General features: G+C 46.5%; 1 protein-coding gene across 1 annotated transcript; it reads right to left on the reverse strand.

Moving 5' to 3' along the window:
- Positions 1 to 1,484: 1,484 nt before the first annotated feature.
- LOC127931175 (trace amine-associated receptor 13c-like) lies at positions 1,485 to 3,632 on the reverse strand. Its single transcript, XM_052522979.1, has one exon. It carries the CDS (start codon positions 3,569 to 3,571, stop codon positions 2,624 to 2,626), a length of 948 nt encoding a protein of 315 aa, XP_052378939.1. The 5' UTR covers positions 3,572 to 3,632; the 3' UTR covers positions 1,485 to 2,623.
- Between the last annotated feature and the right edge of the window lie 12,861 nt (positions 3,633 to 16,493).

Raw genomic sequence — 16,493 nt, forward strand, 5'->3', positions numbered from 1 at the left:
CCTCGGACGATTATGTCGGCGGACCAGTCGTGATGGATCGGCGGGGCTCCGTGTCGGCAGTAAAGGGTCCAGGCCAAATGGCAAAAGAGGTAATGTTGGACCTCTTCGGCTAGTCGGGAGATGGGCTTAGCTCGAGGCTAGCTCAAGGCTAACTGGTGCTTGCTTTGGGGCAGAGACGTTAGCCAGGAGTAGCCACACTAGTTGCGATGATCCGTTGTAAAGGTTCAGAGCTTGCGGTAGGAATCCGGAGATGTGGTAGAGAAAAAGCAGTCTGATATGCTATGGGTTGATGTCGCGCTGGTGTCCTAGTTAGCTTTGAAGACCGCTAGCAGTGGCTAACTGAGTACTAGCTAGTAGCTAGTTAGCTGGCTAGCTTCTGATGGGGGTTCCGGTTCTAAAGTATAGAAAAAGCAGATCTGTACCACATTGGGTGATGCGGGTTGCATTAGAGTATATTCAGCCTATAGTTGGAAAGTGAGATTAAAAATATGTACGAAATATATACAGAAAAAAACGAGGAAAACTATATTTACACCAGACAGGACGGGACAAGACAAAACACACGTCCGACTGCTACGCCATCTTGGACCCTTCATATGTTTAATGGAAAAAGGACTGGAAATAGGTGTCTCCATAATGATAATCTAAAGAGCCTACCTACAACTGCAGCACTCTCTCAACCAGTGCTCCCAACACACATTCAGCCCACCTGCCCTCACCCTCCCCACCCCCCACTCACAAACTAACTTATTCACTCACTCAGTAACAGCCTGCACACTGCTTGATAGTCAGCAGCATCAGGTCACAGTGAAACATATAACAAAATATATATAAAGACAAATACCATGGTGGCCGCAACATTTATTTGTATTGACTATTCTCAAAATGATCTACAACATATCAATGGTTAAAGTATAAACACAAAACAACACAGAGGATTTTTAAATGAACCATTTTATACTGAAACAGTCACACTGTAGTGTGCTGAAGGAAGTCATGTGTTTATGGTCTGCAAAATGACTTTACTAACGAGTAGTAAACGGTTTATAATTACATTTATTGAACATCTTATGAACTAATGAATCATTATTACATACTTTAAAAGTTGTTTATAAATGTGAGAATAACTACCTTACTAAAACAATGTGGGGGTAATGATACATAACTATTTACTCATCCATTCTAAATGCTGTAATAAAAGGTGTTATTATAAAGTGTCAGCAATCTCTATATACATTCAGAGTAAACAGCATCTGAAAGAGCTGCTCTGGTGTGACCCCTGACCTGGAAGCATTAATGGAGTGAGAGCAGTGGTAGTGTTCATAACCAGTGTGTTGAGGTTGAGGTGTCTGTTGTGGTCTCCTGCTCTGTTGTGTTTAATCATTACTGCATATAGTAGTTATTTATAGAAGTGAGAATACCTAGCTGACTAACATTTAACAAATGTGGGAGTAATGATGAATAAATGGTGAAAAAACTGTAAATGATTACAAATGGTTTAATGCTGAACATTATTATAAAGTGTTACCCACAATTTCATATTATTACATCTTACAACTACTTACCCAATACACCATTGAGTTAGACTTGGTTGTTATCTGATATCATAAAGAATTGCACATTTCAACTCTAATGTACTTGTTTAAGGCATTGTGTCCCAAATGAGCCACTAGAGGGTAATGTTTAACAACATATAAGACTGAGTGTACAGAACATGACATAGACTGATCAGGTGAATCCAGGTGAAAGGTACAATCCCTTATTGATGTCACCTGTTAAATCCAATTCAATCATTGTAGACGAAGGTGAGGAAACAGGTAAAATAAGGATTTTTAAGCCTTAAAACAATTAAGACATGGATTGTGTATGTGTGCCATTCACAGGGTGAATGGGCAAGACAACATATTTAAGTGCCTTTGAAAGGGGTATGGTACTAGGTGCCAGGGGAATTGGTGTTGATTGTGTCAAGAAGGGCAATGGTGTTTTTCTCACCCAGCAATTTCCTGTGTATTAAGATTGGTCAGTCACCCACAGAACAAAGGATTGGAGTCAATATGGGCCGGCATCCCTGTGAAACACTTTCGACATCTTGTAGAGTCCATTTCCTGACAAATTCAGGCTGTATTGGGGGCAAAAGTGGGTGCAATTCAATATTAGGTTGTTGTTCCTAATGTTTTGTACACTCAGCTTATAATTACTTATGACATCCTCAAAATGTGCTTTCAGAAAACGCACAAACTATTTACCATTAAATAACATGGCACTACCACAGACGTTGGTATTTGGAATATACAACCCAAACTGACTACAATATCTTTTATAAAACAAGCTTATACCTTCTTAAGCCTTCTCCTAGTCATTTCAATCCAACCAAATCATTCTGTATCAACACCACATGTATCTATGATGACAACACAGAGATAAGTAATGAAAGAGTATTGTTACATGAAAGAAGCAATTACATTTACATTACATTTAAGTCATTTAGCAGACGCTCTTATCCAGAGCGACTTACAAATTGGTGCATTCACCTTATGACATCCACGACATCCACAATTACAACAATTGTATAACAAAACCATATCAAACCTGTTTGTCAAATTGGGGAATAAAAACATAGGGACTATGAACACCTAAACTTCAGAGTTATAATAAGTTTAGCTGTCACTTTGAACCATGGATAAAAGAAAGCATAAATTATTGGATTAATTAAGGAATTAACAAGTGGCAGAAAGCAGATGATGGATGATGATACATTTTCACCTAAAAAAGAAAGAAAGAAAACAAATAGAGATGGAGTCCAACAACTTAGATAGTTGAAAACAACAATAGAAAGAGTTTTTGTTGCTTTTCTCTCAGACTTATTTTCCTGTACAGTTTGAACACCAGCCTCTTTTGAAAACACCTTTCTGGCCTGTGATCTGGCCACCACAAAGATTTTCATATAAAGTGTTATAATAATAGAGCAAGGGACAACCATTTTAAGGACAAGGTCAATGATATTAACCCAATTGAACCCTTCAAGTATAAAACATTCTTTCAAACACCTACTCGGTACATGTACATTTACAAAGTTTTTTATAATAGCAGCATCGTGTATGACACATAAACACCAGGTAAAGGATATACAACACATCGTTCTTGTTATTGTTATTTTAGAGTGGTACAATAAGGGATCACACACAGAAACATAGCGGTCAATAGATATCAAGACCAAATTGCCCAGAGATAAAGAAGTACATAAACAAGTAATGTAGAATTGAAACACACAGAAATATTCCCCAAATCCCCAGCATGATTCCATTACTGCTACCGTCGTTACTGGTAACGCAAACAACCCCACCAGGAGATCTGACACAGCCAGAGAGAGAATGAGCAGGTTGGTTGTAGTGTGGAGCTGCTTGAAATGAGAGATGGAGATAATCACCAGTATGTTCAAAAATACTGTAACTGCTGAAATTACTGAGATGAATAAGTAGATTGCTGAGTGAATTGAAGTCAATGGCAAAGCCTTTCTGCAAGAAGAATTTCTGTCTTGAAAACAGTATTGAACATCTTCGAGTTCCTCCATTTGTAGTAAAATATCAAAATGCTGAGATCATCCTGCTCCTGGTTGGTCCTGTGTGTGACCCTGCCAGGTCAGCCGTCTGACAATCTCTGAGCTCTGCCTCTCTATTTATCCATGACTGACTGACAGACCACCCCCCCACAGGAGCCTCTCTGCACACACACAAATAATTTATGAAAACATGATGTAATGTATGACGTGATTGGATGTTGCTGTGCCCACCTAGCCTGTCCTTCACTTTCACTGATTGTTAGATATGAGTGTAAAGGTACATGTTCTGAAATACTGAGGATTATAATGGGGACGATTTTGTTCTCCTATTTCCACAATGTTTTATTAATAGCCAGAGATGTGAATTTAAAATTATGTAAATCATGCTTATTTCATTTATAATTGGGCTGATTCAAACAAATACATTTTTAAGTAGGTTAGAAGCAGGACAGTGAGACAGAGTCTGGGTCAGACAGTCAGGCAGGCAGGCTCTACCTGGACCTCTGCCTCTTCTCAGTGGGAGGAGTCTGGAGTTTCATCTCTCTCCAGTCCCCAGAGGGAACCAAACTTACAGCCTGACCTGGTCAAGAGGGCAGAGGAGAGAGTGGAAGTCATCCTAGATGACGCAGTGTTGAGGAAGACCTCAGCAATACAGCACAGAGTCACCCGAGCAGGAGCACATACAGGATGTGAGCATAGACCCCGATTCTTTTGTTTCCCACACAATAAAGAAGGTTGAGATGGGATGCATTGACAGCAACTTATCCACATATTTCATGGTACTTTACTGAATAGAAAAAATAGCATGTTGTCATGACTGTCCTGATCAGGTCAGGTTACAGGAGACCACAACCCTACAGATTATCTCTCAAACCCCAACAGAGGAGGAGAGATCTAGGGGTCTGAAGATGTGGGGGTTTTATGACCCCTCACACGCATGTTAAATATTAGGCCACAAACAAATTCCTTTTGTCCTGTTACTATGGAGAACCAGCCTCAGAACATTAAACATGAAATAAAGGGACTTTGGCACAATGGCTTCCGTCAGCCACAATGGTGGTCATGACGATAGAGGGAATATGAAAATGTATGTATTTTTTATTTTTTATTGAAGGTTAATAGATGACGTTATTATGAAAACATTGTACGTTGTATGGAAAATGTCCAATTCAAAGAGAATGTTTTGGTAAAGATGAAATGTGAAGTTAGTTGTCTAAAATTGGATTTGAGTCTAATCTAGACCTTGCCCATAACTTGGTACGCCCAGAGAAGTGCCCTAAAGGCAGTCCTACCCACTTTTGACCCGAGGGTATAAAACCTGTGCGTGAAGAATTTACAGATAAGACTACGTGACCCAAGCTGCAGCCGAGGTCTAAAAAAGTCAGCAAACCCAAAACGCAACACAAGTTTGAAGCCAAAGATATATTTTTCTACCCAAGCTACGGATGAGTAGCTGTATCTAAGCGGGTGAATTCAAGTCAAACCCCCTAGCCTCCACTCCACTCCTCATCGAATCGGGGTATCTACACTGTTTCATTCCAATGCTGTGAGCTCTGAGCTACAGAGCTGTCTGTCCTCAGAAGAGCCCTTCCAGAGCAAGGCCGAGGGAACAGACTCCTAAGCCAAAAGGACACTGACCTCGTAAGGACAACCAAAGAGTTGCGCCGGAGAAGTGCGTCATTGAGCAGCTTGAATGGTCCACGTGGAGAATCCACCAAGACCTTCCCCATGTAATTACATCATTATATTCTGACCCATAAGAGCGGCAGTTTGGGTCAAGGCTAGGGTTAGAATAGGCATAGCTGACAAATTCACCCAAAGGTATATTTCTCTCGTGTACATTCTCTTATTCTCTCTCTTTGAAATCCCCATTTTGGGTAACACGCGTCATCGTGTGTTGGCCCGTTATACTAAGTTCTAATCAATAGCCTAGAATGTGGTTTTCTGTATGTATATCTCTTATCATAATTTTAGCTTTCTAGTAAAAAATACTCAACTAAGATTGGCGTGGTACGAACTCATTGGTGAGACCCGGGTTCTTGCAGATTCCCGGATTATACGACGTTCAGAACGAGACTGTAGAGGTAACTGGTTAATGTTGTAAAATTGATATTCTGATATTCTTTGAGTTAATTTGGGAAATGGAAAATCAATAAAACTAATTTTCCCATGGTACCCCAGGTTCATGAGTTAATAATTGCTTGATTAAGTTAATCACGCAATTAAAAACCTTTAATCGTTCGATGAGCAACAGTCGTCACATTAACTAATTCAACGTCACGACATATTGGCGCCCCCTGGTGAGGAATCTAAGATATGACTAGGCCGCACTGTTGGGTTAATTCCATACCAATTGTGTAGCAAGATACATATATGCCATTAATAGCTGTAGGCAGGACTAGTGCGGGATAGAAGCGTGTGTGTGTGACGTTCAACTTCACCCAGATACTGGTCAAGAGTGTACCACCCCTGTGGTATTTCTGATGAAAGCCAGTGGGTAAGGGGGGTCTACTGAATGCTACGAGCTAGGGCATAAGTACCAGCCGATGCAGGTAGTCGGGCCCAACTTAGTGTTATTTCTGTCGATCGCTCTCAGGGGCGACCTGACTCGGTCATAAGCAATTCCTAGAGCAGAGGACATATGAGCCAGCCATTACAAGGGTTGAACGTGAGACGTCACCTAGTAAACCCGTTCCCTTGTTGGAGGGAACTTCCCTTGTGCGGTGAGGTGGAAACCCAGCGCAAGAAAGCATTGCTCCAGATGCTAAGCTAACAAAGGGGAGCAGCCATTTTTAACCAATGAGACATCATTAAACTGTTCCCCATTAACTTATATATACTAACTATTTCAACTTGTTTTAGCCAAAATTACCCTTATGTATCATCTGGAGGAACTCCAGAACAGTCACACGCTATCACGGGACAACCAAACCAAGCAGCCTAGCTCACATCCGGTACTCAGAGACCGAGGGACTGTAAATGACAGGAGATTTCAGCCTCTTTCTCTTGGCCATTCATCCCACAGTGAAATGGGGCCAAATTATCCCTTCAACAAATGTTTCATTTCAGCTTTATAATAAGGTTGGTAGCAACATAAAAAATTGTTATGGAAATTTGTTGCAGGTCAAGCCGACTACAAAATCCATAATACATTGTTCTCTGTAGGTAGCTTGCTAGGAGACGGAGCTACACACAATAATACCGCAATAATAAGTCAATATCAACATGTAAAGTAGCTAGTTTGTCACACCCTGATCTGTTTCACCTCTCTTTGTGATCATCTCCACCCCCTCCAGGTGTCGCCCATCTTCCCCATTATCCCCTGGGTATTTATACCTGTGTTCTATGTATGTCTGTTGCAGTTCGTTTTGTTTCATCAAGGCTACCAGCGTGTACCCCTCTGTTCGTGTCTCTCGGTTGATCCTGTTTTCTAGTTTTCCCGTTGTTGACCATTCTGCCTGCCCTGACCCTGATCCCTGCCTGCCATCCTGTAACTTCACCCCACCTATCTGGATTGCTGACCTCTGCCTACCCTGAGCCCTGCCTGCCATCCTGTACCTTCGCCCCATCTATCTGGATTGCTGACCTCTGCCTACCCTGACCCTGGGCCTGCCTGCCATCCTGTACCTTCGCCCCACCTATCTGGATTGCTGACCTCTGCCTACCCTGACCCTGGGCCTGCCTGCCATCCTGTACCTTCGCCCCACCTATCTGGATTGCTGACCTCTGCCTACCCTGAGCCCTGCCTGCCATCCTGTAACTTCACCCCACCTATCTGGATTGCTGACCTCTGCCTACCCTGAGCCCTGCCTGCCATCCTGTACCTTCGCCCCACCTATCTGGATTGCTGACCTCTGCCTACCCTGAGCCCTGCCTGCCATCCTGTACCTTCGCCCCACCTATCTGGATTGCTGACCTCTGCCTACCCTGACCCTGGGCCTGCCATCCTGTACCTTCGCCCCACCTATCTGGATTGCTGACCTCTGCCTACCCTGAAGCTGAGCCTGCCTGCCGTCCTGTACCTTCGCCCCACCTATCTGGATTGCTGACCTCTGCCTACCCTGACCCTGGGCCTGCCTGCCATCCTGTACCTTCGCCCCACCTATCTGGATTGCTGACCTCTGCCTACCCTGAAGCTGAGCCTGCCTTCCGTCCTGTACCTTCGCCCCACCTATCTGGATTGCTGACCTCTGCCTACCCTGAAGCTGAGCCTGCCTGCCGTCCTGTACCTTCGCCCCACCTATCTGGATTGCTGACCTCTGCCTACCCTGACCCTGGGCCTGCCTGCCATCCTGTACCTTCGCCCCACCTATCTGGATTGCTGACCTCTGCCTACCCTGACCCTGGGCCTGCCATCCTGTACCTTCACCCCACCTATCTGGATTGCTGACCTCTGCCTACCCTGACCCTGGGCCTGCCATCCTGTACCTTCACCCCACCTATCTGGATTGCTGACCTCTGCCTACCCTGACCCTGGGCCTGCCTGCCATCCTGTACCTTCACCCCACCTATCTGGATTGCTGACCTCTGCCTACCCTGAAGCTGAGCCTGCCTGCCGTCCTGTACCTTCGCCCCACCTATCTGGATTGCTGACCTCTACCTACCCTGAAGCTGAGCCTGCCTGCCGTCCTGTACCTTCGCCCCACCTATCTGGATTGCTGACCTCTGCCTACCCTGACCCTGGGCCTGCCTGCCATCCTGTACCTTCGCCCCACCTATCTGGATTGCTGACCTCTGCCTACCCTGACCCTGGGCCTGCCATCCTGTACCTTCACCCCACCTATCTGGATTGCTGACCTCTGCCTACCCTGACCCTGGGCCTGCCATCCTGTACCTTCACCCCACCTATCTGGATTGCTGACCTCTGCCTACCCTGACCCTGGGCCTGCCATCCTGTACCTTCACCCCACCTATCTGGATTGCTGACCTCTGCCTACCCTGACCCTGGGCCTGCCTGCCATCCTGTACCTTCACCCCACCTATCTGGATTGCTGACCTCTGCCTACCCTGAAGCTGAGCCTGCCTGCCGTCCTGTACCTTCGCCCACCTATCTGGATTGCTGACCTCTACCTACCCTGAAGCTGAGCCTGCCTGCCGTCCTGTACCTTCGCCCCACTTATCTGGATTGCTGACCTCTGCCTACCCTGACCCTGGGCCTGCCTGCCATCCTGTACCTTCGCCCCACCTATCTGGATTGCTGACCTCTGCCTACCCTGACCCTGGGCCTGCCATCCTGTACCTTCACCCCACCTATCTGGATTGCTGACCTCTGCCTACCCTGACCCTGGGCCTGCCATCCTGTACCTTCACCCCACCTATCTGGATTGCTGACCTCTGCCTACCCTGACCCTGGGCCTGCCTGCCATCCTGTACCTTCACCCCACCTATCTGGATTGCTTACCTCTGCCTACCCTGAAGCTGAGCCTGCCTGCCGTCCTGTACCTTCGCCCCACCTATCTGGATTGCTAACCTCTACCTACCCTGAAGCTGAGCCTGCCTGCCGTCCTGTACCCAAGCCCCACCTATCTGGATTGCTGACCTCTGCCTACCCTGAAGCTGAGCCTGCCTGCCGTCCTGTACCTTCGCCCCACCTATCTGGATTGCTGACCTCTGCCTACCCTGACCCTGGGCCTGCCATCCTGTACCTTCGCCCCACCTATCTGGATTGCTGACCTCTGCCTACCCTGACCCTGGGCCTGCCATCCTGTACCTTCGCCCCACCTATCTGGATTGCTGACCTCTGCCTACCCTGACCCTGGGCCTGCCATCCTGTACCTTCACCCCACCTATCTGGATTGCTGACCTCTGCCTACCCTGACTCTGGGACTGCCTGCCATCCTGTACCTTCACCCCACCTATCTGGATTGCTGACCTCTGCCTACCCTGACCCTGAGCCTGCCTGCCATCCTGTACCTTCGCCCAACCTATCTGGATTGCTGACCTCTGCCTACCCTGACCCTGGGCCTGCCTGCCATCCTATACCTTCGCCCCACCTATCTGGATTGCTGACCTCTGCCTACCCTGACCCTGGGCTTGCCTGCCATCCTGTACCTTCGCCCCACCTATCTGGATTGCTGACCTCTGCCTACCCTGACCCTGGGCCTGCCTGCCATCCTGTACCTTCGCCCCACCTATCTGGATTGCTGACCTCTGCCTACCCTGACCCTGGGCCTGCCTGCCATCCTGTACCTTCGCCCCACCTATCTGGATGGCTGACCTCTGCCTACCCTGACCCTGGGCCTGCCTGCCATCCTGTACCTTCGCCCCACCTATCTGGATTGCTGACCTCTGCCTACCCTGAAGCTGTGCCTGCCTGCCGTCCTGTATGCCCCACCTATCTGGATTGCTGACCTCTGCCTACCCTGAAGCTGAGCCTGCCTGCCATCCTGTACCTTCACCCCACCTATCTGGATTGCTGACCTCTGCCTACCCTGACCCTGGGCCTGCCATCCTGTACCTTCACCCCACCTATCTGGATTGCTGACCTCTGCCTACCCTGACCCTGACCCTGGGCCTGCCATCCTGTACCTTCGCCCCACCTATCTGGATTGCTGACCTCTGCCTACCCTGACCTTGGGCCTGCCATCCTGTACCTTCACCCCACCTATCTGGATTGCTGACCTCTGCCTACCCTGACCCTGAGCCTGCCTGCCATCCTGTACCTTCACCCCACCTATCTGGATTGCTGACCTCTGCCTACCCTGACCCTGAGCCTGCCTGCCATCCTGTACCTTTGCCCCACCTATCTGGATTGCTGACCTCTGCCTACCCTGACCCTGGGCCTGCCTGCCATCCTATACCTTCGCCCCACCTATCTGGATTGCTGACCTCTGCCTACCCTGACCCTGGGCCTGCCTGCCATCCTGTACCTTCGCCCCACCTATCTGGATTGCTGACCTCTGCCTACCCTGACCCTGGGCCTGCCTGCCATCCTGTACCTTCGCCCCACCTATCTGGATTGCTGACCTCTGCCTACCCTGACCCTGGGCCTGCCTGCCATCCTGTACCTTCGCCCCACCTATCTGGATTGCTGACCTCTGCCTACCCTGACCCTGGGCCTGCCTGCCATCCTGTACCTTCGCCCCACCTATCTGGATTGCTGACCTCTGCCTACCCTGAAGCTGAGCCTGCCTGCCATCCTGTACCTTCACCCCACCTATCTGGATTGCTGACCTCTGCCTACCCTGACCCTGGGCCTGCCATCCTGTACCTTCACCCCACCTATCTGGATTGCTGACCTCTGCCTACCCTGACCCTGAGCCTGCCTGCCATCCTGTACCTTCACCCCACCTCTCTGGATTGCTGACCTCTGCCTACCCTGACCCTGGGCCTGCCTGCCATCCTGTACCTTCGCCCCACCTATCTGGATTGCTGACCTCTGCCTACCCTGACCCTGGGCCTGCCTGCCATCCTGTACCTTCGCCCCACCTATCTGGATTGCTGACCTCTGCCTACCCTGACCCTGGGCCTGCCTGCCATCCTGTACCTTCGCCCCACCTATCTGGATTGCTGACCTCTGCCTACCCTGAAGCTGTGCCTGCCTGCCGTCCTGTATGCCCCACCTATCTGGATTGCTGACCTCTGCCTACCCTGAAGCTGAGCCTGCCTGCCATCCTGTACCTTCACCCCACCTATCTGGATTGCTGACCTCTGCCTACCCTGACCCTGGGCCCGCCATCCTGTACCTTCACCCCACCTATCTGGATTGCTGACCTCTGCCTACCCTGACCCTGAGCCTGCCTGCCATCCTGTACCTTCACCCCACCTATCTGGATTGCTGACCTCTGCCTATCCTGACCCTGGGCCTGCCTGCCATCCTGTACCTTCGCCCCACCTATCTGGATTGCTGACCTCTGCCTACCCTGACCCTGAGCCTGCCTGCCATCCTGTATGCCCCACCTATCAAATCTCCACTTTAATCATTAAAAATGGTTTATATACCCTACATTACTCAACTCATTCGTATATACCGTACTCTATACCATCTACTGCATCTTGCCTATACCGCACGACCATCACTCATCCATATATTTATATGTACATATTCTTATTCATTCCTTTACACTTGTCTGTATAAGGTAGTTGTTGTGAAATTGTTATATTACTTGTTACATATTACTGCACGGTCGGAACTAGAAGCACAAGCATTTCACTACACTCGCATCAATTTCTGCTAACCATGTGTATGTGACATATACAATTTGATTTGATTTGATCTGGATTACTGACCCCTGCCTGCCCTTGACCTGTCTTTTGCCTGCCCCTGTTGGATTAATAAACTGTTGTTACTTCAACATTGTCGTCATCTGGGTCTTACCTGAAAGGTGATACATCAATTGTGTTGTGACAAGGTAGGGGTGGTATACAGAAGATGGCACCAGTTCTTAGTAAAAGACCAAGTCCACATTATGGCAAGAACAGCTCAAATTATTAAAGAGACACGACAGTCCATCATTATGTCCAATCTTAAGGTTGCCTATAAAATAACACATATAATAGTAATAAAAAATGCACTTTGTCATATATTATCTCAAAAAGTTTTCTGAAAATGGAGGAAACATGGTCGAAGGACCTGGATAAATTGTAATGTAAGAAAACCAACATCACCTGAAAATGCATACATATAATACATATGCAATTGACATCATTTGTTAAAATGTGTAATTTGTGCTCATTTAGTAATGCTTACCTACCTACAGTATCAAAGCCATTGAAGCAGACTTAAAGTATATTTTTTTATATTGTTGAGATGAGTAAAAATGCTATGCAAATTGCCATTCTAATATGGCATTGCTGGTATGACTCTCATGACTTCTCAACTGCCTGGTAGAGTTTGGATATTTCCAAAACAAACATTGAGTAAAAAAATATATATATATATATATATATATATATATATATATATATATATTGGATATTCCTATTTTAGGTATTAGTAACAGGAATTGAAGATGAAATAAATGATTTCAACATGTTTTTCAAGAAGAGACAGTTGAAGGTATAAAGAACCATGATTGAAAGGTTCTAATTGAAATTTGAAGAAGTGATAAGTATTTGGACAACTTGACTTGTAGTGTAGGTAGTAACCCTTTTACATGTAAGGGAATACCCCCCTGTATTGGACAAAAATGAATGGGAAGTCATTGGCATCGGACAAACCATATACACATTGTCCAATACCACCCAATTCAAATCAAATCAAATCTAATTTTGTTTGTCACATACACATGGTTAGCAGATGTTAATGCGAGTGTAGCGAAATGCTTGTGCTTCTAGTTCCGACAATGCAGTGATAACCAACAAGTAATCTAACTAACAATTCCAAAACTACTGTCTTATACACAGTGTAAGGGGATAAAGAATATGTACATAAGGATATATGAATGAGTGATGGTACAGAGCAGCATACAGTAGATGGTATCGAGTACAGTATATACATATGAGATGAGTATGTAGACAAAGTAAACAAAGTGGCATAGTTAAAGTGGCTAGTGACACATGTATTACATAAGGATGCAGTCGATGATGTAGAGTACAGTATATACGTATGCATATGAGATGAATAATGTAGGGTAAGTAACATTATATAAGGTAGCATTGTTTAAAGTGGCTAGTGATATATTTCCATCATTTCCCATCAATTCCCATTATTAAAGTGGCTGGAGTTGGGTCAGTGTCAATGACAGTGTGTTGGCAGCAGCCACTCAATGTTAGTGGTGGCTGTTTAACAGTCTGATGGCCTTGAGATAGAAGCTGTTTTTCATTCTCTCGGTCCCAGCTTTGATGCACCTGTACTGACCTCGCCTTCTGGATGAAGGCGTGTCCTGGAGGGCAGGTAGTTTGCCCCCGGTGATGCGTTGTGCAGACCTCACTACCCTCTGGAGAGCCTTACGGTTGAGGGCGGAGCAGTTGCCGTGCCAGGCGGTGATACAGCCCGCCAGGATGCTCTCGATTGTGCATCTGTAGAAGTTTGTGAGTGCTTTTGGTGACAAGCCGAATTTCTTCAGCCTCCTGAGGTTGAAGAGGCGCTGCTGCGCCTTCTTCACGACGCTGTCAGTGTGAGTGGACCAATTCAGTTTGTCTGTGATGTGTATGCCGAGGAACTTAAAACTTGCTACCCTCTCCACTACTGTTCCATCGATGTGGATAGGGGGTGTTCCTCTGCTGTTTCCTGAAGTCCACAATCATCTCCTTAGTTTTGTTGACGTTGAGTGTGAGGTTATTTTCCTGACACCACACTCCGAGGGCCCCCTCACCTCCTCCCTGTAGGCCGTCTCACGTTGTTGGTAATCAAGCCTACCACTGTTGTGTCGTCCGCAAACTTGATGATTGAGTTGGAGGCGTATGGCCACGCAGTCGTGTGAACAGGGAGTACAGGAGAGGGCTCAGAACGCACCTTGTGGGGACCCCTTGTTGAGGATCAGCGGGGAGGAGATGTTGTTGCCTACCCTCACCACCTGGGGGCGGCCCGTCAGGAAGTCCAGTACCCAGTTGCACAGGGCGGGGTCGAGACCCAGGGTCTCGAGCTTGATGACGAGCTTGGAGGGTACTATGGTGTTGAATGCCGAGCTGTAGTCGATGAACAGCATTCTCACATAGGTATTCCTCTTGTCCAGGTGGGTTAGGGCAGTGTGCAGTGTGGTTGAGATTGCATCGTCTGTGGACCTATTTGGGCGGTAAGCAAATTGGAGTGGGTCTAGGGTGTCAGGTAGGGTGGAGGTGATATGGTCCTTGACTAGTCTCTCAAAGCACTTCATGATGACGGAAGTGAGTGCTACGGGGCGGTAGTCGTTTAGCTCAGTTACCTTAGCTTTCTTGGGAACAGGAACAATGGTGGCCCTCTTGAAACATGTAGGAACAGCAGACTTGTATAGGGATTGATTGAATATGTCCGTAAACACACCGGCCAGCTGGTCTGCGCATGCTCTGAGGGCGCGGCTGGGGATGCCGTCTGGGCCTGCAGCCTTGCGAGGGTTAACACGTTTAAATGTCTTACTCACCTCGGCTGCAGTGAAGGAGAGACCGCATGTTTTCTTTGCAGGCCGTGTCAGTGGCACTGTATTGTCCTCAAAGCGGGCAAAAAAGTTATTTAGTCTGCCTGGGAGCAAGACATCCTGGTCTGTGACTGTGCTGGGTTTCTTCTTGTAGTCCGTGATTGACTGTAGACCCTGCCACATGCCTCTTGTGTCTGAGCCATTGAAATGAGATTCCACTTTGTCTCTGTACTGACGCTTAGCTTGTTTAATAGCCTTGCGGAGGGAATAGCTGCACTGTTTGTATTCGGTCATGTTGCCAGACACCTTGCCCTGATTAAAAGCAGTGGTTCGCGCTTTCAGTTTCACGCGAATGCTGCCATCAATCCACGGTTTCTGGTTAGGGAATGTTTTTATCGTTGCTATGGGAACGACATCTTCAACGCACGTTCTAATGAACTCGCACACCGAATCAGCGTATTCGTCAATATTTTTATCTGACGCAATACGAAACATGTCCCAGTCCACGTTATGGAAGCAGTCTTGGAGTGTGGAGTCAGCTTGGTCTGACCAGCGTTGGACAGACCTCAGCGTGGGAACCTCTTGTTTTAGTTTCTGCCTGTAGGCAGGGATCAGCAAAATGGAGTTGATTCATGCAAAGTGTATTGCAAATGCCATATGGCAATTGCCAGTTGTAACACTTTAAAAATTCAACAGGGGGCGAATCCGCTCCACCGTGGTTTTTCATATTGGAAATGTATCCCAAGTCAACGTCCAAAAGCAAAATTTTGAAAAAATGAATTTTTTGTCAAAAACTTATCACCCCTTAAAAAAATGCTTTCTGGACCGTTTTTCGAAATTCTTTCGATTTTTTTGTCAATTACACATGTGTAAGAACTGTATGAATATACTTTTGTCCAATTTTATTATCATATTTTTTATTTTTTTATTTTAATTGTGCATAAGGAATTTTTCTGTGGGCCAAATGCCGTAAGAAATTTGACATGCTCAAAAATCCTGCAGAAATACAAAATTGACTGGCCAGATGAACTCGGGATGGCCGAGCAGTGATAGTTGTACCTTTCCATCACTCGTTGTGTTGATTTCATCATGTCCATTTGTTTATGTTTTCTCACTTTTGCAAAGTGACTGTGCATTTGCAATATGGTTCAATGGGCATGTACCATCACGATTTTGTCATGCTATAAAAATCCTGCAGGAATGCAAAATTGACTGGCCCGATGAACACAGGATGGCCTGGCAGTGATAGTTGTTCCTTTCCATCACTCGTTGTGTTGATTTCATCATGTCCATTTGGTGATGTTTTTTCACTATAGAATCATATTGCAAATGCACGTGCATTGTTGTGCAACTGGTAACCCCAAAATAAAAATATGGTTGTAAATGCATTTACCGGGACTCCTATTGTCCAAGCCCGCTATGGGAGTACACTACTACGGCCCTCTATCTATGGGGCCAGCCCTGAGTGCTTTATGGACTGTTTAAAATATTCTGATGGATACGCATTGTTGTGCAACTGGTGATTGAAAATAGGCACCTGGTAACCCAAAAATAAAAATATGGTTGTGAATGCATTTACTGGTCATTCTGATATTAATGCCCGCTATGGGAACACAGGATGGCCGGGCAGTGATAGTTGTACATTTCCATCACTCGTTGTGTTGATTTCATCATGTCCATTTGGTGATGTTTTTACACTATAGAATCATATTGCAAATGCACGTGCATTTGCAATATGTTTCAATGTGCATTTACCATATGAAATTTGACATGCTCAAAAATGAAAAATTGACTGGTCTGATGAACACAGGATGGCCGAGCAGTGATAGTTGTACCTTTCCATCACTCGTTGTGTTGATTTCATCATGTCCATTTGGTGATGTTTTTTCACTATAGAATCATATTGCAAATGCACGTGCATTGTTGTGCAACTGGTAACC

The sequence above is a fragment of the Oncorhynchus keta genome, chromosome 7 (assembly GCF_023373465.1).
Source record: "Oncorhynchus keta strain PuntledgeMale-10-30-2019 chromosome 7, Oket_V2, whole genome shotgun sequence".
NCBI lineage: Eukaryota > Metazoa > Chordata > Actinopteri > Salmoniformes > Salmonidae > Oncorhynchus > Oncorhynchus keta.

Bases quoted from the DNA above. Each gene is read 5' to 3' on its own strand.
- LOC127931175 (XM_052522979.1), bottom strand. From the start codon at position 3,571: ATGGAGGAACTCGAAGATGTTCAATACTGTTTTCAAGACAGAAATTCT.